Genomic DNA, 26,639 nt, shown 5'->3' on the forward strand with positions numbered 1-26,639 from the left:
ACTCTACCCAGGGCAACAAAGTGAGACTTTGTCTCAAAAAAAAAAAAAAAAAAAAAAGTAGTGAAAATTCAAATTATTTCATGCTTACAGAACTGACTACATCGTCTGATGAAGGGGTCAGGACATTTTATACTTGCATACAGACACCAGGTCATCAGAACACTCATGATCCTTGATATTTTTTGTTATACTTTTATTTAATATACTATGTATCACTTGATGCAAAATAATAATCTTGCATAGATTTTTAAAAATTCCTCTACTAATGTCATTAAGAGTTATCAAGGCTATACTGATTATCAGCCAGGTGCAGTGGCTCACGCCTGTAATCCCAGCACTGTGGGAGGCTGACGTGGGAGGATTGCTTGGGCTCAGGAGTCTGAGACTTGTCTAAACGAGAATGAGGCCCTCAACTCAACAACAAAACAAAAACAAAAACCCAGCCAGGCACCGTGGTGAGTGCCAGTAATCCCCGCAGCTCAGGAGGCTGAGGCAGCAGGATGCTCACAGCCCAGGTCTGAGGTCGCAGTGAGCTATGATGATGCCCATTGCGCTCTGTTCAGGGCACAGGGTGAGACTCTGTCTCAACAATAACCAAAGAAGGCAACTATAATGATTATCAGTTTATCAAAATTAGTATATAGTACTTAACAAAATAATACCTAATTTAGAAAACTGGGCCTTTTAGCCTAATGACCATAAACCGGTGGAACCTTTGTGGAAAGCAATTTGGCAACGTTTAGCAAGAGCCTTAAAAATGTTCATAACCTTTGACCTAGTAATTCAATTTCTGGGAATCTGTCTGCAGACAATAATTGTGTATACGGAAAGAGCTTTAAGCATCAAAATGATAAATGCAGCATTATTTTTAATTACAAAAACTGCCAGTAGGGTGTGCCTGTAGTCTCAGCCACTTGAGACTTCTAGGCTGCAGTGAGCTATGATTGTACCAATGAACTCCAGACTAGGTGACAGAGCCCATCTCTTAAAAAAAAAAATAAAACGTCTAGGCTCAGTGCCTGTGGCTTAAGCAGCTAAGGCGCCAGCCACATACATCTGAGCTGGCAAGTTTGAATCCATCCCGGGCCTGCCAAACAACAATGACGGCTGCAACCAAAAAATAGCTGGGCATTGTGGTGGGCACCTGTGGTCCCAGCTACTTGGGAGGCGGAGGCAGGAGAATCGCTTGAGCCAGGAGTTGGAGGTTGCTGTGAGCTGTGATGCCACGGCACTCTACCCAGGGCGATAGCTTGAGGCTCTGTCTCAAAAAAAAAAAGTCTAAAGGTGGGAAGGGGAAAGTCAGTGCAGAGGCAGAAAGTGTGTGTGTGTGTATGACTTTTCCAACTTCTTGAAGGAAGAAGTAAAATCTGAGAGAAGTGATGTTCATAGAATTTTTTTTGTTGTTGTTGCAGTTTGGCCAGGGCCGGGTTTGAAGCCGCCACCCTTGATATATGGGGCCGGCACCCTACCCACTGAGCCACAGGCGCCACCCAGAATTTTTACATTCAAAAGGATTTTATGTATTTCAATTAATGTATATTTTTAGAACATCGACATTGCCTGAATCAATCAGAACCTGGTAGATAAATGTAAGAGTTATTTTTACTTTTTATGCAATAGTTGCTTGTTGCAAAATCCTAACAGGCGGGCCTGTCAGTTTACTTCCCCGAGCTAGCTGCCATTCAAGTTATTTCATGTCTTATAAGAATATAAATGTTCCTTCTTTTTAAGCAACAATGGGTATTATATAATGTCCACTGAGGGCTCTGAGACTTGTTTTGTCACTTAGTATTAATAAGTGACCTTCAATCACACTCCAGGTCAACACACAAGGTCAACCCTACCTTTCTAAGACTCCTGTGGTCATCCACCACACCGCTGCAGACTAACCTGACCAGCCCTGTCCTCACAGAAATTTCGGTTGCGTCCCACCAATCGCTCTTATGGAGAATGCTGCTCTGAACGACCTTGTACATATTCCTGTGCATATATATATATTTTTTGCAGTTTTTGGCCAGGGCCTGGGTTTGAACCCACCACCTCTGGCATGTGGGGCTGGCGTCCTACTCCTTGAGCCACAGGCACCGCCCTCCTGTGCATATTTAACCAAATTAATTCCATGAGAGAAATTCCTATAGAATTGCTGTGTCAAAAATATCAGAGTTTTTATTTTTATATTTTGGTAGCTATTTCTGAATTGTCCTCTGATCAATCTGGCTCCCAATAAAGCATAGGATTCTCTTTCACCAGTTTCTGGGTAAAGGATTAAATTTTCTTTCTTTCTTTTTTTGAGACAGAGCCTCAAGCTGTCGCCCTGGGTAGAGTGCTGTGGCATAACAGCTCACAGCAACCTCAAACTCCTGGGCTCAAGCGATTCTCTTGCCTCAGCTTCCCAAGTAGCTGGGACTACAGGTGCCACAATGCCTGGCTATTTTTTGAGACAGGGTCTCACTCCGGCTCAGGCTGGTCTGCAACTCCTGAACTCAGGCAATCCATCAGCCTTGGCCTTCCAGAGAGCTAGGATTACGGCGGAGCCACTGCACCCAGCCCAGGCTATATTTGAGATTCATTTTTAGGAAAGAAAGATGCACTCTGCAGTTTTCTAGAAAGCTGTTCATCATAGTATTTACAACAAGGGGAAAATCGCAAGTTCCTTACTTGCCTCTGAGTTATTTGGAGGTGCCCCTAACACCAAGATGCTGCTGTGACTGGATCATATGTTTTATTTTGCTTTTCTGTGTTTCCACTAGTGACCACATATTGCTTTTTGATAAAACAAAACAAACAAAACAAAGTGGTTGGCATGGTGGCTCACGCCTGTAATCCCAGCACGCTGGGAGGCCAAAGCAGGTGGAGTGCCTGAGCCTCAGGAGTTAAGAGATCAGCCAGAGCCAGAGCGAGACCCCGTCTCTGAAACTAGCTAGTCATTGTGGTGGGTGCCAGTAGTCCCAGCTACTTGGAGGCTAAGGCAAGAGGATCACTTGAGCCCAAGAGTTTGAGGTTGCTGTGAGCTGTGATCCCAAGGCACTTTCTTGAGGGTGACAAAGTGAGCCTTGTCTCAAAAAAAGAAAACAAAAAAAAACCAACGAAGTTACTTTAAAATATTGATAGATTTTAAGGACAGAGCATTTTCAATACCAGAATGTGGTTCACCTTGCAAATATCTCATCTAACCTCAAATACCAATAGCCACTCAGCACTGGGATGGTTTCATTACATGAAATCGTAAAACCACGTGGACATCAGAGGCAGTTTTACAGTTCCCAACTGTAACATACACACACAGACACACACACACACAGACACACAGACACACGATGTTGGTGTCTCATACACCAAATCTGGAAGACACACGTCTGCCTGTGAAACCGAATCCAGACCTCACAGCCTATGTCTCCACAGAGGTATTTACCCCTGGAGGGATGAAAGAAAGAAACAGATAAATGAAACAAACACAAAAGCAGGATTTTGTGAGAGCTATTATCCGCTACAGAAAAGAAAAAATACTTCTGCCTGGGGCAGGCTTAGGAGGTAGCATTTGAAATAGGCCTTAATGGCCTGGGCACCTTGGCTCTTGCCTGAAATTGCAGCATTCTGGGAGGCTGAGGCACGTGGATCACCTGAGCTCAGGAGTTCGAGACCAGTGTGAGCAAGAGTCAGACCCCTTCTCTACCAAAAACACAAAACTAACCAGGTGTTTTGGTGGGCGCCTGTAGTCCCAGCTGCTCAGGAGGCTGAGGCGGGAGGATCACTTGAGCCGGGGACCTCTGTGACCTTGGGCAAGTTCCATGACCACAGTTGACTCATGTGAAATAAAGAGGGGAAAGCCTCCTTCATACAATCTGTGCAAAGGAAGGAAGAAGGCAAAGTACTTAGATGTCCAGCACACGCTATTCAGGAGATGAGGGCATGGGGGTGCGGGTCCAGTGAGCGCCCACTGTGGCAAGTTACAGCAGGGGGGCTCTCGTCTTTTCTGCAAAGGGCCAGATCCTAAATACAGGGTGTCCCAAAAGTCACCTTTAAAGTCTCCATACATACGGAAAATGGGAAATCGTAGCTAACTGTAGCTTTATTTACAAAACACATACAAGATCTTCCGTACACATCGGCCCCTCTTTGATGACCAGTCTTGCACGCGGGCTTCCCTCTCGTGTGTGTTCTCTTTCCTTTAGAATAATGGCTGCAGAATTTGCAGAGCCTGATGCAAACTAAAAATGCAAGCCACCTTATTCAAGAAACTAAGAATTTAAAGACGTGAGCCCAGGAGTTTGAGGTTGCAGGGAGCTATGACTGCGCTGTGGCACTCCAGCCCAGGTAACAGAGACGGGTCTCTTACAAACAAAAGAATTCAATACCTGCATAGCGACAGCAGAGAGTGCAGCCAAATGCAGCACAGGTCACAGGCCCATGAAGATGGCCCAACTTTGGCACAGCGGCCGCAGCACAGTGGTTATGATGCCGGCCACATGCACCGAGGCTGGCAGGTTCGAACCCAGCCCGGGTCAGCTAAACAGTAACTGCAACAACACCACAAATAGCCTGGTGTTGTGGCGGGCGCCTGTAGTCCCAGCTACTTGGGAGGCTGAGGCAAGAGAATTGTTTAAGCCCAAGAATTTGAGCTGTGATGCCAAGGCACTCTACCGAGGGCGGCATAATGAGACTCCGTCTCAAAAAAATGGCCCAGCTTCTTCAACCCATGCAGCTCTTCCTGCCCTGGTGACACATGAGGATCCCCTGTGAGGCTGGCGTTCTTTCTTTCCCCCTTTGGGGTGCCATGGCATTCTCTCACTCCTCTCTCTTGCCATTTCCCCCCTTTTCACCCCCCACTCTCTTCCCTTTTCTAATACAAAATAACATATACTTTCCTAGCCTAATCTTGGCCAAAAGCAGTGTTTTTCAACCTTTTATCTCACGGCACACTTGAACCTGTAGTTAAACTTTGCAGCACACTTAAATAAAAAAAAAAGAAGAAGAAGAAAAGAAAAAGAAAAAGAAAAAAAAGAAAGAGAGAGAGAATCACCTATGAAACTTTACAAAGTACCAATGCCCAGGCCCCTTTCTCCAGAGAGATCAAACGCTGAAAGGCCTCCCCGGGGACTGCAGCAGGTACTGACGGTGGAGAACAGCTGGCCCAGAGCTGCAGACCAGCCAGGAAGACTGCCACAGGCTCACACAAGGGGAGGCACAGATGCTCCCAAGAATGTCCTGATGAAACAGAGATACCTGCATCAGGGTCTTCAGGAACTGTGCCAGGGGTAACATAGAAAAGCCACCCCCCCTTGAATCAGCCCATTCCCTCCAGGAGGGCCGAGGACACTCATTGGTCCTGCATCTCCCTCTAGGTTGCAACAGGCACAAGCCCATTCCAGAGGGATCTGCTTCCCAGCATCCTTTGCAGAGGTATGACGTGGGACTGGGTGGGGAGGTGAGCAGAAGTTGTGTGTGCAACTTTCTGGCAGTGTTAAGAGCAGGGGGCAGGCCTTCTGCCCTGGTTGAAGACCTGGGACAGGGGGTGTGGGAAAAAAGGCCGTGATCTCTACCAAGCAAAGGGCCACAGCACTAGTGCTTGGCAGTTCTTCCTCTAAAAAAGTGACACAAGGGAAAGCCAACTTCTGCTTTGTTAAGCTAGTAGATTTTCTTTTTGGGCCCAATGCCTGACATGGCCCATTTTATAGGTGAGAAAACTGAGACTCAGATGATATCCATCCCTGCCTGGATGAGGCAGGGTTTATCTTACCTCCTTGTCCAGCTCCACAGGCTTACACCACAAGGTGGGTGGTTTCCCAGAACAGAAGGGTAGTCGCCAGGGGCTGGGGAATCTGAGGATATAGTTTAGGTTATGCAATGAACAAGTCCTGGGCTCTCAGGCCTAGCCTGGGTGGGTGATGGTGGTTAGTCCGTGGTGGTCATTACATGAGGCTTCTGTATATCCAATCTTCACATTGCACACATACAGTCTTTGTCAGTTAAATATTTTTAAAAAGGCAATTTCTTTTTTTTTTTTCTTTGAGATTGTTCTATCTTCACCATCTAGATTTGTTTTGTTTTAGGAAATTTCTTCCTTTTCATCTTCAACATCTGCATTTGAAAGAGGGGCAGGGATGAGGTGTGGTGGGAGAGGCAGGGGGCCTCAGGCATAAATTTATGGTGATCCTACTGAATTTCAGTAGATCAAGGTAAATATTGTAATGCATGTTTTTTTAAGAATGCAAAAGAAGGGTGGCACCTGTGGCTCAAAGGAGTAGGGCGCTGGCCTCTTATGCCGGAGGTGGCGGGTTCAAACCCAGCCCAGGCCAATACCTGTAAAAAACACCAACAACAAAAACAAAAAACCCCCAAAACATCTAAGAATGCAAAAGAAATCCATTGTGAACAAAACATCAACTTCAGCCCCACACTTGCAAGGGCCTGCTTTGCCCTGTTTGCAGGGCAACTCTGATAAAACTTTCAAGCTACTGAGTCACGGGGCTATAGCTCATTGATTTTAACACATGATTTGATGACTGAGGTTTTTGGTTCTCCCTTAAATTTTGTGCTTGAGGTGAGGGCTGCACCTCACCTCAGTCTTGGCTCAGGAGAGCACCAGCTTCCAGGAGGCGAAACCAGGTCAAGGTCTCCACGTGGTGTCAGGCTTCAGGGGTTCAGTGTCTCGCTGAGTTGTGAAGGCAACAGCGCTGGGGTCCATGCTTGCTCGTAGAAGTACTTTATACAGGGACAAATTTTAAAAACATGTTCTACAGCATCTAAAAAGCAGCAAGAGACCTTGAGCAGAGAAGCAAAAGTGTATGGCCTTGATCTCTGGACTCTTTACCAGGGATTTTACAGATTTTACTGATCTGAATAGAGGCCAGAAGGGTCCATTCTTTTCTCAACACCTAACCCAGGACACATCCATCGGTGGCCTAACCAGCTCCGTGAACAAATACCAATAACCCCCTGTATGTTTTTATAATCCTCTCGGGTAACTTCTTGACCTTTAGAGAGTTGTCCAGGTTTGACCATTTTCTCCAAGACAAGGGAGATTCTGAAGGCCCCTGGGCAGACTTCCTAAAGCCAGGACTCATCCCTGGCTTGCCCAGTCCCAAGGCACATGGCCCCACCTTAAAACACCCATGCCATCCATTGGTCTGAGCAGTGGATTTGAGGTAGCTTCTCCAGTTCTCCCAACACGAAGTCTATTGTATTAAATTCCTCTCTTCCTTGACAATTCTCAGCTTAATAATTGGATCTTTGTTTGACAAGCAACTAGACTGAGGCCAAAACCCCCTTGCAGTTTTACCACCACCAAGAAAAAACTCATATTTATCTCTAGAAATCTTTTTTTTCCCTGCAGACAGGGTCTCACTATCCCCCAGGCTGGAGTATACTGGTGTCATCATAGCTCACAGCAACCTCAAACTCTTAGGCTTAAGTGATTGTCTTGCCTCAGCCTCCCAAGTAGCTGGGACTACAGGCGCCTGCTACAGCGCCTGGCTATTTTTTTTTTGTTGCAGTTGTCATTGTTGTTTTAGCAGGCCCAGGCCAGGTTCCAACCCACTAGCCTCTGGGTAGCCGTGGCTCTACCCACTGAGCACTGGCGCCACCTGCTACTTTGTTTCAGATCAGAACCCTCCAGCAAGGTTTGTTTGTTATTTTTTTTTATTTTATTTTTTTTGTAGAGACAGAGTTTCACTTTATTGCCCTCGGTAGAGTGTCGTGGCATCACACAGCTCACAGCAACCTCCAACTCGTGGGCTTAGGCAATTCTCCTGCCTCAGCCTCCGAGTAGCTGGGACTACAGGCACCCGCCACAACGCCCGGCTATTTTTTTGTTGCAGTTTGGCTGGGGCTGGGTTTGAACCCGCCACCCTTGGCATATGGGGCCGGCGCCCTGCTCACTGAGCCACAGGCGAAGAGTCTCATTGTACTGCCCTCAGGTAGAGTGTAGAGTGCCATGGCGTCACACGGCTCACAGCAACCTCTAACTCTTGGGCTTACGCGATTCTCTTGCCTCAGCCTTCCAAGCAGCTGGGACTACAGGCACCCGCCACAACGCCCGGCTATTTTTTTGTTGCAGTTTGGCTGGGGCTGGGTTTGAACCCGCCACCCTCAGCATATGCAAGGTTTGGTTTTTAATGAACTGGGCAGAATCCAGCTGGGCACCTGTTTTTGTAAAGTTTTATTGGCACACAGACACTTTTTTTCTTATAGTCTATGGTTGATTTAGTGCCAAAATCAGAGCTAAAATACAGGGTGGCCATAAAGTTTGTGTGCCATCTAGCCCAGAGCGTTTTGCTCACCTCTGTTCTATTTGAAATCCATATTTGCTAGGACATACCAGGTTGGATCTAAAAGCCTTGAAGTCCATGTAAATGTCAACAAAATTGCTTTCTTTTAAAAAGATTGGTATCTTTCCTGTTTAACTGAAGAGCTATAACACCAGAAGTACAAGGGACCTTTATGTGATTTCGATCTATGGGTTCCCACTTAAAAGGTCAACAACCCTTCTGTTTCTAGAATAGAAACGCAGATAAGACTCATGACAGACAGCAGAAAAGTAACAATAGAATCTATCCAACAGCACCCGCCTTCAGTAACTAAACACTTTTCTGATCAGAAACAATAGCTCAAAAGCAAAGGAGTGATGAACTCTACCTTGGGTCTCTGCCATCATTAATCTTTTTTCTTACAACAGAGATTCAAATAATATGCTATCATACACCTGTTGTAAAACAAGCAGTCAGATTTGTCCAAACTGTCATTAACAAAATAAGCTATGTAACTATGTCATAAGATAGTCCCCTGTATACAGTCTATAAATGTTTGCTTTCATATCCTTTTACTAGTTTACCAAAAACAATGGCTCCATTTAATGTTTTAAAAAATCATAGATGTTTAGCTTAAGAGCACACAAGAATTTGTATTTTAAAAAGGCAGTATTTGAAAAAAATGGCAAAAAGTAGATCAAATAAGTTATATATCCACTCAAATTCCATAGCCTCTTAAAGCTTAAGTAAAAGGTCCATTTATGAGAGGGTTGGATTTTCAGTTGTTTTCTACGATGAAAAAGATGCTGGTTTGAAGTTGTACCACACATCACATATCCCAGAACCAAGCGCCCATACCTGGGCCTCTCAGGTTTTTCTTCACAAATAAAAATACATGGAATTTTGAATTCAATGATCTGTTAAGGACAGGTTGTGTTACTGTTAGCCTGATCTTTGGCGCCCCCTCCAGGTCACACTGTGTGTCACTTTGCGTGGTACTCACTGAAAATCCCACATGTATTTATAATTAAGTTGCTGAACCGATGAGGGATCGAGAACCCCCCATCCCTATCACCTCTCTATGGGGGAATGCAGAGACTTGAGTGCTCCTTTTACATTGTTCTACCAAGAGTTTGCCTTTATTGTAAGACAATGGTAAGAAACCACACAAATGTGTGAGGTGAACACTCACGACCACCCAGGTTAAGAAACAACTTCTCCAGCCACCCTAGACCCTCCGAGGATGCCCCTTCCCACTAAAGGGGAGTTTCCCACTGATAAGTTTCATTTAAGTTTTCTATGTCATCTAACTAGTTTAATTCCATCAGAGATGGCTCAGTTTTAAAATTGGAATCCATCACGAAGCAGCTATCCGTATGGGATAGAGCAGTGCCCAGGGAACCTGTGAACAATGAGTTGGAAAAAGGGAAGATGGGGGTGTGGAGAAGTGTCTCCATAGCATCTCTTTGTCCTCACACCACTGTCACCCCAGCCATGGCTTGGGAGGCCTTGAAGCTGGAGCGGTCAGCTCTGTACCATGCCCAGAGTCTGGCTGAACGGCCTTGCCTTGGAGTTCTGAGCAACAGCAATGGTCTGGAATTCCCACCAGCAGACAATCCCTTTGGCTGAACTAAAGGTCTTGGCTGGGCTCCAGGGGAGCCTCGAGCTGTCCCACGGAGACCAGGGTGCCGAGCTGCCCAGAGGCGCTGCTTTCAGGAGGGAAGGTGACCAGGTCTGAGTTCTTGTGCTCACTCTGGTCACTATGCTGCTTCTTATGGCACCTCAGAGAGTCATCCCTGACAAAGGAGGCACCGCAGGTGTCACAGCGGAAGGCCCTCTGGGTCACTATCTTGGCTACATGTGGAGAGCTGCTCTCCCTGGGCCCTTCCTTGGCCTGTGGGGCCCTGTTCTCTGTCTTGGCCTCATCCCTATGCACCTTGTCGATGTGCTTGGCCAGGCTGCTGGGCCGCTTGGTGTCAAAGCTGCAGAAATCACACTTGAAGGGACGATCCTGGCAGTGGACCCTGCTGTGCACGCGCAGGGCGGCGGCGCTAGAACAGGAGTAGCTGCAGTCGGGACACTTCTCTGGGTGGTCGGCCTGGTGCAGTCGGCTGTGCGCCAGGAGGTCGGCCCGGTCCCGGCCCTGGAAGGCGCAGTGCAGACACTTGAACGTGTGCTTGATACGGATGTGCGACTTGAGGTTGGCCTTCATGGTGCAGCGGACGTCACAGAACTCGCACTTGAAGGGCTTCTCCCCCGAGTGCACGATCATGTGCCTTTTCAAGTCTGAGCTGATTTTGAACTTGGCGCTACAGAGCCAGCACTGGAAGGGGGTGTCCCCTAGCAACAATGGAAGGTGTGTTTCCATTAGAGCAGGCAGGCAACACAGATCCCCCCTCCCCACCCATGTCAACACAGCTGGCCACATGATGTGGCTGGGTCCTCTGAATTCTAACTACTTGCAATCTCCCAAGAATGACGCCACTTACTACCCGTATTAACTCACCCGATTTCACAATCCTATCAGTGAGTACTGCTGCCTCCATTTTAAAGATGGGACAACTGAGGCTTAGAGAGGTCAAACGGCAGGGATCTGAACACAGGAATAATAGAATCCAAGTCCCTACTCTTGACATTTCAGTTTTAAATCTAAATTCTCATTCAACTTGACATCTCAGAATTGAACATAGGAGACTTAAGTTACATACAACCATTCCGGATCAAGCTCAGACTATGACCACACATGTACTGTTTAAAGCTATGCCACTTTATTGGGTTATATTACAAGTTTTAGTTTTAAAACTACCTACTGAATTTATAAAATTAACATACGAATATGGCAGCAGGAACAGGGGACAAGTAATGAAAAGCCACAGTCTGCTCACAATAGTCCCTGGAGGCATTGCTCAGGGTTTTCAATTGTTTTGAAGGTTCTTACATCAAACTTCAGCAGCTGAACATAGCGAAGAGAAGAATCTTATCCTGCACACGGATCCCTGTCCCAGCCTCATCCTGCGTCTAATGGTTCCCTCTTCTTTACACTTGATTCCTCACTTGTTAGAGCAGCTTTATTTTCATATTTCAGTTCAAGGTCATTTCCATTCTGTCTCGTGAATTCCCCATACTTTAGTTCTTTTCAGATCAACTCAAGAATCAAACTGCAAATATTTAAATTGTGAATGGGAATGTGATAGTCACCAGAGCCAAATACTGCACCAGGATTACAGTTGCTTCCTTACGGGGCCACTGTCACATCTGGGCCAGTGGATAACGTCACTACCACAGATTTTTACTTATTTGTTAAGGCCGAGCGTGGTGGCTCACATCTGTAATCCTAGCACTCTGGGAGACTGAGGCGGGTGGTTGGCCTGAGCTCAGGAGTTCGAGACCAGCCTGAACCAGAGTGAGACCCCGTCTCTAAAAATAGCTGGGCATTGTGGTGGGCACCTGTATTCCCAGCTACTCAGGAGGCTGAGGCAAGAGCATCACTTCAGCTCAAGAGTTTGAGATTGCGGTGAGCTAAAATGCCATAGCACTCTACTGAGAGTGACAAAGTGAGACTGTCTCCAAAAAAAGAAAAAATATATATTTTCTTTTTTTTGAGACAGGGTCACTCTACACCCAGTCTGGAGTGCAGTGGTATAATCCCCAGATCACTGCAGCCTCAAACTCCTGGGCTCAAGAGTTCCTCCTATCTCAGTCTCCCTATGCGTACCTGCTACTACAGCCGGCTAATGGGGTCTCCTCTTACACGCTTACTTTGGGCCACATTTTAGCTGGGTTCTTGGACTATTTCTTTCTTTTTTTTTTTGAGACGGTCTCACATTGTCACTCTTGGTAGTGTGCTGTGGTGCCATAGCTCAGAGCAACCTCAAACTCTTGGGCTTAGGTGATTCTCTTGCCTCAGCCTTCCAAGTGGCTGGGACTACAGGCGCCCACCACAACACTTGGCAATTTTTTTTTTTTTTAAGAGATGAGGTCTTGCTCTGGTGTATGCTGGTCTCAAACTCATGAGCTCAGGCAATCCACCTGCCTCGGCTTCTCAGAGTGCTAGGATTACAGGTGTGAGCCACTGTGTCCAGCCACTTGGACTATATTTCTTGAAAACAGAATCTCAATTTCAGAACTTATTCAGTCTCTTGGTCATGTAACCTTTAAGTGGATTTGCTGAATTGCTGACTTAATTTTTTCTTATCTGTACAAGTATCATCCTGATATTTCACTTTGCTAAAATCCTCAGTTAGCTATATTCAGATATTCACACATATCTCATGCCAGATTTTGTTTTCTTCCTTCCTTCGTTAGCATTTATCTTCAAATAACTTCCACTAATATGGTGGCTGGGAATAAAATCGAGTCCTTTACTCAGTCATTCTATTCTGATCATACCTGAGATAGTTTGGCTGGGTATAAAATTCTCAGATCAAAATCACTTCCCAACTTTTAAGGGCACTGTTCTGTACTGTCCTAGGAACCAATACTATCCAGCCTTTCTGGATTACAGATTGCCTCTGCCAACTCCCTTTATCTTAATCAGAATCTCATGAGACTTTTCTTTCTCCCAGCCCTTTATAATGTAGGATTCCCCTCTACCCCCCATTTTTACTTTCTTTTCTTCTTAGACTTGGTCAGGAACCAGACTTTCAGCTGCTGCTTCTCAGTTCACTAACCCAATTTCTCCCCTTATCTCTTGGAATTTTATAGCTAGCCACCCCAGTTTTAATTCAGACCTCTCTATTCTATTTCTTCATAGAGCTCTACTTAGATTATTTCTGCCAGTGGGTGGACACCAATTAGAAGGTAAACACCCTTGTGCATATTACTCAACTACTCTGTTGCTTCAAGGACTTGTTATTTATGACACATGGCTCATTTTATTTCATTCATTTCCTGCAAATAATTTATAATCCTTGAGTGAGTGTATTTAGAAAGAGTAGACTAGACTGGTTTGAGGATTAGACAGACGCCTTGGGTTTTGCCTGCTATTGGGGGTAGTGGGCAGTTTTTCTAAGAGGCTTTGGCTTCTCCCCTCAAGCTTTGTGGCCTTGGTTGTCTACATGCTAATTCCAAGTTCAGAGCTCTCTGGACACTCAGTGGCTGGAAAGGCTGTTACCCAACTCTGTTGGGAGCTTTCCCAACTCTGTGGCTGCTTTCAACCTGTCTGCTGCCATAGCCGCTTTCTGTATGCATCCTTAATTGCTGGCAAATTCTTATCCACTTGCCATCTTCCATGAATTCACTGAAAATTCTCATTTTATGAGCCTCCTTTATGAGCATCTCAATTTCCATTTTTCTGCACCATGATAGGTTGTTCCTATCATTTCAGTGAGGTCCCACAGAGGGAAGGAAGTTTCTAGAAGTTTAGTTTACTATTACAGTCAGCTGAGTTAGCTACATTTCTGAAGCCAGTCATGAAATCAGAATATAAATTACTGACCCACTCAGACTTGTTGGAGATACACCCAATAGGTCAGACTTGTTGGAGATACACCCTTTGCTTCTCAGTGGCTGTACTGGGTACCCATCCTGGTTGTATTCCATGTTGTCAAATTATGACTGTCCTGACAGTTGGGTTTTATATTTTATTGCAAACTATGTTCTGCCCCTCCTGTAATCCCCCAAAGCCCCCCCAAAACAATCTCAAATCACGGAAACTCCAAATTTCTTTATTTCTACCACCCTAAGTCATTTAAGTCGCTTGTGTTTTAAGTAGACAAAGGTTAGGAGAGTAGAGAAGGGCTGAAGCCCTGAGCTTTCCAGGTCAGGGACTTACCCGTGTGGGAGCGCAGGTGCACGGTGAGCTGGCTGGAGTTGCGGCTGGCGTAGGGGCAGAGCTGGCATTTGTACGGCCGCTCGTCCGAGTGTATCCGCAGGTGCTTCTTGAGGCTGCTACTGTCCACGGCGGCGTAGTCACACAGGTGACACTTGTGTGGTTTCACGCTGGTGTGGCAACGCATGTGCATGGTCAGGTTGTCCTTCCGGCTGAAGCACTTGTCACAGAACTCACACTTGTGTGGTTTGTCTCCTTCAAACACATAAGGATTCAGGGTTTTAAGGGGTTCTTAAGATTATTAGAGAACTTCGACCAAGGTGGGAGCCTAAGCATACGGGTCTGCTTCCTCCTTCTGTCCAAATACACAGAGGTGGAAAGGAGATTGAAGTCGAGATCGCCATGAAGAGAGACAGGGTTTGGGTGCCATTCATTGATGGCTCAGAAACGGAGAAATCCTAAGAGGCAGATTAAAGTCAGACTGATGGAGAAAATCATCAGCCAAACCCAGTTTGGGAAAACGGGATTGGTGATAGATGTGTTTTAGGTAAGGGGTGCTGGTGTTGGGCTTTTAGGTTTCGGGCCACTGATCGATGAACCATCTAGAGAATGTTGAGCTTAATCCCTTCCTTCTTCTCACTTCTATGAAAAGGGCAGCGTGGCACCTCCTCCAGCCTTCAGGTAGATGAGGGTGCAGAGAAAGAACACTACACATACAAGGGCCTGACAGCTGGAGACAAACTGGACAACAGGACCCCATGCCCTGAACATCTCCACCACGCAGTGGGTTCCACTGCCATGTCCCCTGCGCCGTTCCACGTTGATCATACCCAAATAAAAATTAGTCCACCCAATGGCCAAATGTGCTTGGGAAAAGCCAGAACCAGAAAGAAACACTTCCCTCATTAGGGCACACCAAATAATGGAAACTAAGTAAATAAAAACTGAATATCAAGATAAGATTTCTAGTAAGTTGACATCAAAAAATGACATTAGTGGACGCATGTCATTATCCATTTGTCCAAACCTGCAGAATGTACCACACCAAGCGTGAACCCTAATGTAAACCATGGACTTGGGGCATGTGTCAATCCAGATTCTTCCATGGTTACAAGTACACCACTCTGGGGGGGGTTGTTGATAAAGGGGAAGACTGTGCACATGTGGGGGTGGGGAGGGCATAGAAAATACCTGTGCCTCCCGCTCATTAGGTTCACTTTGGTGGTGAACCTGAGACACTTAAGACAAATTTATTAAGTCTTAGAAGTAGATGATAAAAAACCAGAGATCCCAGATATAAAACCATCTTCAGATTGCCATCAGCTATTTTATCTTCTACAAAGCAGACAAAAACATAACCAGAATCTCTATTCAATGAATGGTGCCGGGAAACTGGATAATGACATGTGGAAAGCAAATGGGATCCATAGCTCTCACCACTCATGAAAATTAACCCAGGATGTATAACAGACCTGAACCTAGGACACGAAACTATGAGTTCTAGAAGAACAAGTTGGAAAAACTGTTATAGACATTGGCCTGGGCAAAGAATTTATGATGCAGACGCTAAAAGCCATCACAGCAACAAAAATAAATACATGGGACTTATTAGATGAAAAAGCTTCTGCATAGTCAAGGAAACAAATAGAAAAAGAAAAAGACAACCCACAGAATGGGAAAAAAAAATTGCATGCTATACATCCAATAAAGAACTCAAGCAAATCAATAAGAAAAAAAAAATCAAACAATCCCATTTAAAAGTAGGGAGAAAAGGCCGGGCAAGGTGTCTCACACCTGTAATTCTAGCACTCTGGGAGGCCAATGTGGGTCGACTGCCTGAGCTCATAGGTTTGAGATCAGCCTGAGCAAGTGCAAGACCCTGTCTCTAAAAAGTACCTGGGTGTTGTGGTGGGCACCTGTAGTCCCAGCTACTTGGGAATGAGGCAAAAGGATCACTTCAGCTCGAGAGAATGAGGTTGCTGTGAGCTATGATGCCACAGCACTCTACCCAGGGCAACAAAGTGAGACTCTGTCTCAAAAAAAAAAAAAAAAAAATAGTTTTAAAAAATATCTGGCGCCTGTGGCTCAGCGGGTAGGGCGCCGGCCCCATATGCCGCGGGTGGTGGGTTCAAACCCGGCCCCGGCCAAACTGCAACCAAAAAATAGCCGGGTGTTGTGGTGGGCGCCTGTAATCCCAGCTACTTGGGAGGCTGAGGCAAGAGAATCGCCTAAGCCCAGGAGTTGGAGGTTGCTGTGAGCTGTGTGAGGCCACGGCACTCTACCAAGGGCAATAAAGTGAGACTCTGTCTCTACAAAAAAAAAAAAAAAAAAAAAAAAAAAAAAATCTTGGGAAACCAAAGAAGATTCTGAGAAGAGTCTTCAGACTTTCTGGAATGGCCAGGAATTCATGGCAGAAAGCAGGTCAAGAAGGCTTTCACTGGCTAGTCTAGACAGAGAACCTGGTACCTGGCAGGGTCCCGAGAGAAGATCATAGGAGCTGAGCCTGAGAGGGGACGCTGGAATAAAAAACAGCTCTTTTCACTGGTCAGACATTGCTAACTCAGTTTAATTGTTACCATCTCTTCATGCTCCCAAGTAAAAATCATACATAAGCAAAGGATCCTTGACAAGTTATACCAAAGTATTTTTTTCTTTCTTTTTTTTTTTTTTTTTTTATTGTTGGGGATTCATTGAGGGTACAATAAGCCAGGTTACACTGATTGTATTTGTTAGGTAAAGTCCGTCTTGCAATCATGTCTTGCCCCGTATTTTTTTCTTTTTAAGAGATGGGGGGTCTCACTATATTGCCCAGGCTGAAGTTCAGTGGCCATTCACAGGTATAATTATAGCATAAGGAACATTCTCTTTTTGAGATAGAGTCTCACGCTGTTTTGCGCAGGGTAGACTGCTGGGGTATCAGTCCAGCTCACAGCAACCTCAAACTGCTGGGTTCAAGTAATCTTCTGGCCTTAGTCTCCTTAGTAGCTGGGATTATAGGTACCCACCACAATGCCTGGCTAGTTTTTTTGGCCGGGGGCTGGGTTTGAACCCACCACCTCTGGCATATGGGACCGGCGCTCTACCCCTTTGAGCCACAGGCACTGCCCTAGTTTTTTTTTTTTTTAATTTTTAGTAACGATGGGGTCTCACTCTTACTTAGGGTGGACTAAGCTTAAGGGAGCCTCCCACCTCGGCCTTGCAGAGTGCTAGGATTATAGGTGTGAGCTACTGTACCTGGCCGAACTTTAAACTCCTAGCCTCCAGGGATCATCCCACTCCAGGGGGCTACCGACTATGCCTGAGTCTCTCAAACTTACAGGGAGAGGTATCTCCACAGTCCCCTGTTTAAGAGCATAGAGAAAGATTTGAAAACGCCTCTACTCACTATATAATAGACACCTGATACCAACACCAAGTAAAACAATACAAGGTGGGATAAAAAGACAAAAGCCTTGGGTGGCGCCTATGGCTCAAGGAGTAGGGTGCCGGCCCCATATACTGGAGGTGGCGGGTTCAAACCTGGTCCTAGCCAAAAACTGGAAAAAAAACCCCCCAAAACAAACAAAAAAACATATATATATAGCACTTATATATATATAAGTCTTATAAATCAACCTACTTTAATAAGGCTAAATAAGTGCTACAGCATCATCTTAAAATGGTCAAACACTTGAAATTCAACCATCATCTCCGATTAAATATCCTCAACCTCTCCCCAACAACAACAACAACAACAAAATCCCAGAAGGGGCTTGGCTTCTGTGGCTCAGTGGCTAGGGCGCTGTGGTGCGTACCTATAGTACCCACGTACAACACAACTGGCAGCTGTAGCACTCTAATGAGCTTTCCAGAACAACAATGACAAATACAATGACAAAAAAAAAAAAAATAGCTGGGCACTGTGGCGGGTGCCTGTAGTCCCAGCTACCTGGGAGGCTGCGGCAAGAGAATCACTTAAACCCAAGAGTTTGAGGTTGCTGTAAGCTGTGATGCCACAGCACTCTACCAAGGGTGAGACAGTGAGACTGTCTCAAAAACAAAACAAAACAAAAACACCCCCCCCCCCCCAGAAGAATAAGAATAAACTTTATTTATTTTGAGACAGAGGCTTCTCTGTTGGTCCAGGCTTGAGAGCTATGGTGTCAGCCTAGCTTACAGCGATCTCAAACTCCTGGGCTCAAGTGATCCCCTTGCCTCAGCCTCTTGAGTAGCTGGGACTACAGGTGCCTGCCACAATACCTGGCTAGTTTTTCTATTTTTAGTTGAGAGGAAGTCTCATTTTTGCTCAGGCTGCTCTCCAACTCCTAAGCTCAAGAAACCTACCTGCCTCGGGATTATAGGCGTGAGCCACTGCACCCAGCCAGAATAAACTGTAATGTAGCAAGTGATCTTCACAAGAGTCCCAGGGATTCTAATCCTACATGATAGTAAAAAACGAAAGCATCCCATTATAATGAATAAGATGTAGATGATTTACTTTCCCAGCTGTTCTCCAGTTGGAAGTGAAGCACCAAAGCCAAGTCACTCAAGATCAAGTATAAGAAAAAAAGAAGAACTCTCATTTCCGTAGGTTAGTTTACCTAGGCAATGCAGGAGAACCAACTTGAGCTATCAGAACAAATGAGAGGTCAGCCAGGGGCCTGAAGACAACTCACTCAACTCATTCAGCACTCTAAAGGTTTACGTCGCCCTTCCACACATCTCTGATCTATCTTCCCCCTGAAACAACCAAATTTCTCTGAATTGGAAGGTGGGCAAGGAGGATGACAATGGTTAAATTCATGGTGATACTTGGTATTCTGTGATTCATGATTTTAATTATGCTCTTTTTAGCCAGCTTGATGCAGAAAATATAGTAATTGTGTTTAATTTGCACCTCATTGCTTATGGGCTTTTTGTGTGACTAATAGCATTTATTTTTCTTAGTCAATTGTCTGTTCATATCCTTTTCTGTTGCAATTTGTTGTCTTTGATTTGTAGAAGTCTTTATGGATTGTAAATATTAATTCCATCCAATGTTGCAATGTTTTGAATACTTTTTTTGGAGACGAATCTCACTTTGTTGCCCTCCATAGAATACCATGGCTTCCTGGCTCACAGCAACCTGTAACTCTTGGGCTCCAGTGATTCTCTTACCTCAGCCTCCCAAATAGCTGGGACTACAGGCGCCTGCCACAACACCCAGTTATTTACAGGGTCTCGCTCTTGCTCAGGCTGGTCTCGAATCTGTGAGCTCAGGCAATCCACCCATGTTGGCCTTCCAGAGTGCTCAGGATTACAGGCATGAGCCACCGCACCTGGCCTCTTGGATACTTTTTTTTTGGAGACAGAGTTTTATGTTGCCCTCGGTAGAGTGCCATGGCGTCATAGCTCACAGCAACTGTAACTCTTGGGCTCAAGTGATTCTCTTGCCTCAGCCACCCAAGTAGCTGGGACTATAGGCGCCCACCATAATGCCCAGCTATTTTTTTTTTTTGTAGTTGTCATAGTGATATTTTATTTTTTCTCTTTTTTTTATTAATTTTAAATCATAGCTGTGTACATTAATGCGATCATGGGGCACCATAATTGGTTTTATAAACAGTTTGACACATTTTCATCACACTGGTTAACATAGCCTTCCTGGTTTTTTCTTAGTTATTGTGTTAAGACAGTTACATTCTACATTTACTAAGTTTCACATGTACCCTTGTAAGATGCACCGCAGGTGTAATCCCACCTATCACCCTCTCTTCGCCCATCCTCCCCCTCCCTCCCTGTCATAGTGATATTTAACTAATATTTCCTCCTTTGTGGTTTTATTTGCCTGTCTCAACAGCAGTTCTCAATCTGTGGGTCATGACCCCTTTGTAACAATGAAAATACAGTGTAGCATTAAGGAAGACTGAGAACCACTGGCCTAGACCATGCATTTGTCCTATATTTCCAAGTATAGTGATAGATTAATTTTAGCTCACTGTGCTTAGAATTTGTGAAGGGCGAGGTGAAGAACTAACCTTAGTCCTAATAGCCGGCCAGAATGGTCCCAGCAGCCCATTGATTCACCCAGCAACATAACATTAGAATAAAGGTGATGAAAACAAGAACCAATTCAAGTTCAAGGCCTTCCTTTCAAAGACTTCACTGAGGTGATCATAGACCAGCAATCATAACTCAGCTGTTTTTAATTCACTTTCTGCCAAAATAAGTCCTCAGGGAGCCTGCAGACCAGCCACATAGGAGCCCTGTTCTTGGTCACTTTTGTATTTGCTGTGCACTTCTGTTTTATGTGTCAAACTCGGTTTTCCAAGTGTAGTTGGTAGATGCCCAGGCATCCCCAAAACTTCTCTAGTTGGACCCGTGGTCAGAGCTATTTTAAAGATACTAAACAAGGCCAGGCACGGTGGCTCACACTGTAATCCTAGCACTCTGGGAGGCCGAGGCAGGTGGATTGCTCTGAGCTCACAGAGAGACCAGCCTGAGCAAGAGTGAGACGCCCCCCCACCCCCCACCACGTCTCTAAAAAAAAATAGCTGGGTGTTGTGGTGGTGCCTGTTGTCCCAGCTACTTGGGAGGCTGAGGCAAGAGAATTGCTTGACTCAAGAGTTGGAGGTTGCTGTGAGCTGTGACACCATGGCTCTACCACGGTTACAAAGTGAGACTGTCTCAAAAAGAAAAAAAAAAAAAAGATACTAAACAATGATTTGCCTTTGTCCTGCCAACATTTGCATTGATGTAGGAGCAGTGGTGCAGGGTAAATCTGCGGGAGCCTTAGCACAAATCAGGGCAGTGGCACCCGTTGTCCCAGTAAACACACTCAGCATTGCCACCTGCTCTGGGGAGAAAAGCCTGGTCCACTTAGGAGTACCTTGGATGAAGCAGTAAAGTAAACCTGATTAAATCTCCCCCCCCGAAATAAGCCTTTTTAATGTTTTATGTGAGAAAACAAGAAGTACACTTAAGGTACATAGGTTTTATTGAAAAGACACTTGCATTACAAGTGGAACTAGCCTTTTTTCTCCATGCATTTTTTTTTTTTTTTTTTTTTAAAGGCAGTTGGTTGGGGCAGGGGGAGAGGTTCCTATATTGTCCAGGTTAGATGCAAACTTCTGGGTTCAAGCAATCTTCCTGCCTTAGCCTCTTAGGTAAGCTGGGACTACACGCTCCATAAAACGTCATTTTGACTTGAAATAACAACAAACTATGGCTTTTTCAGATTTGGTATAGGCAGAAAGTCTTAGATGAACTAGATGAACGTGCTAATTTCTTTTTTTTGTGGTTTTTGGCCGGGGCTGGGTTTGAACCCGCCACCTCCAGCATATGGGACCGGCGCCCTACTCCTTGAGCCACAGGCGCCACCTGAACGTGCCATTTCAATGAAAATTGCCAGGAGTGTCAGTGATAACATTTAGGCTCTAGTGATACAATTTCAGAAGACAGGCTTGGCGCCCATAGCACAGTGGTTACAGCACCAGCTACATGCACTGAGGTTGGCAGTTTGGAACCCAGCATTGGCCAGCTAAACAACGACAACTGCAACAACAACAAAAAAATAGCTGGGCGTTGTAGCAGGCACCTGTAGTCCCAGCTACTTGGGAAGCTGAAGCAAGAGAATCACTTAAGCCCAAGAGTTTGAGGTTGCTGTGAGCTGTGACACCACCGCACTCTACCAAGGGCGACAAAGTGAGACAAAATGTTCTCCTGTTTCCCTTGGTAATAGAACTTTCTTTATAGCTGGACACATGGCCACACGGAAGCAAGACTTCATTTTTCTGGCCTTCATTTCCGCAGCTATAGGTGGCCATGTGACTAGGTTCTGGCCAAAGGGGCATGAGCCCAAGTGATACAAATAATGTCCAAGATGTGCCTTTAAGGTGGCAGTAAGTCACCTTTGAACAGCCTAATGAGCAATGACCCTTAGATGGCAAAGCAACACAAGAGCTCAGGACCCTGCAACGATGGGGCTGCCATACCAACCTGGACCACATACATCTGCCCCAATGTAGGCAGAAACACTTGGGTTTTAAGGTGCTGTTACTTGGGTACCACTATTCTAGTAGTCACAAGGGATGCTACTTCTGGGTCATGCCCTGAGGGAGTGATCCTGTGAGCTCCCCAGGCCCTCTTCTACTTTCCTTTTCTTTTATTAATCCGTTTTTGGCAGGGGCTGGGTTTGAACCGCCACCTCCGGCATATGGGGCCGGCACCCTGCTCCTCTGAGCCACAGGCGCCGCCCCCTCTTCTACTTTCCATTAGTTAAGACAACTGGAGAAACAGGCCACTTCTGAGTCCAAGGTGACCGCTCTAAGTCTGCATCCACTAGGGCAACGGCCAGTCTACAACTCCACATCTGCTTCTCGGATACAAGGACAAGGTCGTGCCTTGCACCTCCTATATCCCTGGAATGCTCTGCAATACTTCAAAAGAACATGAATGTAGCCCCTGTCCATCGCTCTTCAGGGGTCCTCAAACTGCGGCCCATGGGCCACATGATGTGGTGTGATTGTATTTGTTCCCGTTTTTTTTACTTCAAAATAAGATATGTGCAGTGTGCAGAGGAATTTGTTCATGGGTTTTTTTTTTAATATAATCCGGCCCTCCAACAGTCTGAGGGACAGTGAATTGGCCCCCTGTTTAAAAAGGCCAGGATCTTGACCTGGTCTAGATCAACCTGGTCACTCTCCAGGCTGTCAAGTCTGGGACAGACTTGGGAACTAACTTGACCATTGCAGGATTTTGGCAGCACCTCTGGCCTCCACCCACTAGATGGCAGTAGCATAGCCCGAGTGAAGAACAACTGCTCAAGTACCCTCAGGACAGAGGCACGCATTTGGAAGCTCCTTAAACAGGTGCACCGTGTTGGCAAGAACGCTGCTTTTGTCCTCAGTTGGCTCCTGCAATCCGCATCTCTTACAGACATCGTTATGCTGGGAGCCTCGTGCACCCTCCCCAGGCAGACCTGCCCTCCCTTCTCTCATTTTTACAGCACAGGGTAAAATCCTCCGGCAGAGGATACTGGCTGCCCGGAAAGCTCTGTCTTCCTCACCGTTGAGCTCCCGAGTTCCAGCCGAGCGTGGCTACCCTTCCCAGCCTTCCTCGATGTTTACTGTGTCGGTGACCAAGTCACACTGTCGCCTCTCCAGATCACAGGGGATGTCGCTTCCGCATCATAGCCCGAGGAAGGGGGAAGTGATCTCCCAGGCCCCACTCGTGTTGCCCGCTGGTTAAGAGATTCAGGACCTGGAGCGGCTGCCTGGCACCCAGAGGTGAAGCCGTGTAAAGCATGGCACAGCCATCTCACCAGCTAGCTATAGACAACTGGCTTCTGAAGTTGTAGTTGAGAAACAGACCTGATTATGTTTAAGCCACTGAGTGTGGTTTCTGTGAAAAGAAACCAATATCCTTGCTCACGCAGGCAAGTAGAGAGTTTATACTATAGGGTAGGGCGTGGCAAAGTTTTATAAAGGGCTGGATGAATATTTTTAGGTTTGTGTGCTCCATACAGCCCCTATAGCAACTACTTAACCCTGCTGCTGTAGCGCCAGGTCAGACAAAGGCAGACAAAGGCAGGTGACAGGAGGCTAGAGTAGGCCCATAGACCACACAGTTTGCAAATTCTAGATCCGGGCATTTGTTGCTTTGCTTTATCACGCCTTATTTTCCTTTTATCAGCAGCTGGTTGCCTTTAAAAAAGAGCACCTTTAAGAAGCAACCTTGTGGCTTTTCTACAGCCTCTCTGTGGCTCATTCTCTGTCAATCTCTTCATTTTTATTTCATAGCCTGAGTGATCCTCCTCCCAAGCCCACTTCACTGGAGTAAGTTTTAGGGGGCATATAAGACTGTCTTGCTCACCTCCGTGTACCTAGCACTTAATCCATACACCCATGTTCTTGTTTTCTTACTGAGCCACTGAGCACGCGAAGGCATAACCTACCTGTGTGGATTCTTAAATGACGGTCCAAATCTTTCATGCCGTGGACTGTTTTGAAGTGGCAACCTAGGAGAGAAGAAAAACGGCTCTTCTCAGCACATAGCCTGGCAGTGGAAAGAAGCTACTGGGAGCCTGATGCTCAGTTGCATGCTGAGCTCTGGATGGTACAGGACTCTCAGGACCCACAGGGAAGGCTGTGTACACTAATATAGATGCCCACGAGTTGTGAACACACAAGAGGGACCTGAGGATTCCAGGAGGGAATTCACACAGAGCTTGAGAAGCAGAGAAGGGGCTCGATGCCTCAGGTTTTATTTTTTACCTGGATAGCAACAGTTGAATGTCCTCTCTCCCAGGGTGGCTGTCTGTTCCCTCGGCTCTGAGGAGAGGGTGATGACAGGAGCCTTCTGGGTGTCATCGCTTTCAGCAGAGATGCTGGTTGGTTTGGGGCCATCATTATCTAGTTTTGAAGCTGAAATTGAAGGATGAAGATTTAGTTTCTCGAATATAACCACCATGGTAAGCCTTAGGCTATAGTACATTTGGGTTAATTTCACCTTTCCCACCACTTCCCTAAGAAATTAAAAACAGCAGCCATGTACATCCTAGTCTTATAAATCTTCCTCCAGTTACAACTTCTGGGAAATATAAGGGACAGACGGACATGATAACACAACAGGGCAACGAATGGGAAAGTCCAGACTAACAAACTTCACAACATTTGAGTGCTTCTCAAACAACATAAAGACGGTTTTTTTTTTTTTCAAACTTCTGCTCCATCCTAGGCTAATACTTTTGTAAACGTAATAAATGTCAATTAGGAGAAAAATGAAAAGACAAAAAAGCCAAACATTAATACAACAGAAAGCTGGATGTCATGGCAATGTCAAACTGTTTCTTTCCCCCTCCTCAATGCTTATTCTCAATTTCTAATTTGTTTTGCCTCGGGTCAGCAAGAGGTCACAGACCACACATCACCAATCTCCAAGATAAAACACAGTTGTTTCAGCAAATAACTTGAAAGATAGAGAAACCCAGAGGCAGATTTCATGTTTCCATCAAATACAGAGGCTTCAAAATCTGTATAGCAGAGACTAAGCACTTTTAAAAGATACTAAAGTATCCCCAAATGCTTTAAATTCAAGAGAAAAAAGGTGCTATTAAAGTCTGAAATTTTAAAGAGATATTGATCAGTTTATGAGTTATCTGGGACTTTTCTGGCCCTAGATTATAAAAGGCAGATTCCATCCTTGTTAAAATGTTGGTAGGGGATCAAGAATTCTTGCTGCCAGGCGGTGAAGAACATGTGGTGAGGGCTTCCTTTCTAGGCAGCTTCCTTTCACACAGCTATGTGCTGTGTGACTGTGGGCAAGCTACTTAACCTTTCTGAGCAATTCATTCTTCAGTAAGAGGTGATAACTTATGTGCCTCAGTTATAGAGTTTGCCTTCAGAGGTTACTTGGCAAATACCTGGGGACATATGACTGCTGTGATCCTGCGTGCACACTTGGGTGTGACAGTGGCAGCTGGTGGACAGAGGGCAGAGGTGCTGCTAAACATCCTGTGGTGTGTAGGACAAGCACCCACAAGAACGAACCCCATGGCCCCCCACATCTCAGCGCCAGGGCCGAGAAAGCCACCACTAGTCCTGTTCTCAGTTTTCCCCCCCCGTATACACCTGACATCACCTGTGTCAGAGTCACCTAAATCACGGTGTGAAGTTGCTTCCCAGGCCTTACCCCAGACTCACTGAAGACTCGGAGTGGGGGTGTGTAGATCCCAGGGTCCTGCATTTATTTATTTGAAACAGAGTCACTTGTTAGGCGATTCTGTCACCTAGACTAAACCTTTGCTACTTGAAGGGTGTTCCCTAGGGCACCAGCATCACCCGGGAACTTGTTAGAAATTCAGTCTCAGCTTGGCACCTGTAGCTCAAGCGGCTAAGGCACCAGCCACATACACCAGAGTTGGTGGGTTCGAATCCAGCCCGGGCCTGCCAAACAACAATGACAACTACAACCAAAAAAATAGCTCGGCGTGTGGTAACACCTGTAGTCCCAGCTACTTGGGAGGCTGAGGCAAGAGAATTGCTTAAGCCCAGGAGCTGGAGGTTGTTGTGAGCTGTGATGCCATGGCACTCTACCCAGGGTGATAGCTTGAGGCTCTGTCTCAAAAAAAAAAAAAAAAAAAAAAAAGAAAGAAATGCAGAGTCTCTGCTGGGCGCCATAGCTCACACCTGTAATCCTAGCACTCTGGGAGGCTGAAGTGGGTGGATTGCCTGAGTTTAGGAGTTTGAGACCAGCCTGAACAAGAGCGAGACCTCAATAGCTGGGTATTGTGTTGAGCACCTGTAGTCCCCGCTACTAAAGAAGCTGAGGCAAGAGGATTGCTTGAGCACAAGAGTTTGAGATTTCTGTGAGCTATGACAACATGGCAATCTACCCAGGGTGACAAAGCAAGACTGTCTCAATAAAAAAAAGAAATGCAGAGTCTCAGGCCTCAACCCAGACCTGCAGATCTGCTTTCACAAGCTCCCCGGATGATTCCTGTGCACAACCCACAGCCAGTGGTTATCAGCTATGAATGTACATCAGAATCACCCAGAGGGCTTATGGCCTGGGGCCCCATGTAGAGTTACTACTTCAGTAGGCAAGTGGCCTGGGTCCTCCCATGGAGTTATATTTTAGTGGGTCTGGGGTAGAGCCAGTGATTT

General features: G+C 45.8%; 1 protein-coding gene across 2 annotated transcripts in view; it reads right to left on the bottom strand.

Moving 5' to 3' along the window:
- Window positions 1-9,369: 9,369 nt before the first annotated feature.
- ZFP64 (ZFP64 zinc finger protein) overlaps window positions 9,370-26,639 on the bottom strand; it is a 92,388-nt gene continuing 75,118 nt past the window's right edge. For both annotated transcript variants that reach the window (XM_053574232.1, XM_053574233.1), the window contains 4 exons: window positions 24,249-24,398; window positions 23,930-23,992; window positions 14,020-14,271; window positions 9,370-10,586 (listed from right to left, as the gene is read on the bottom strand). In XM_053574232.1, the coding sequence (XP_053430207.1) occupies window positions 9,877-10,586; window positions 14,020-14,271; window positions 23,930-23,992; window positions 24,249-24,398 (1,175 nt within the window). In that variant the 3' untranslated portion in view covers window positions 9,370-9,876. The remainder of the gene's footprint in view (window positions 10,587-14,019; window positions 14,272-23,929; window positions 23,993-24,248; window positions 24,399-26,639) is intronic.

Source organism: Nycticebus coucang, chromosome 21, assembly GCF_027406575.1.
Source record: "Nycticebus coucang isolate mNycCou1 chromosome 21, mNycCou1.pri, whole genome shotgun sequence".
Taxonomy (NCBI): Eukaryota; Metazoa; Chordata; class Mammalia; order Primates; family Lorisidae; genus Nycticebus; species Nycticebus coucang.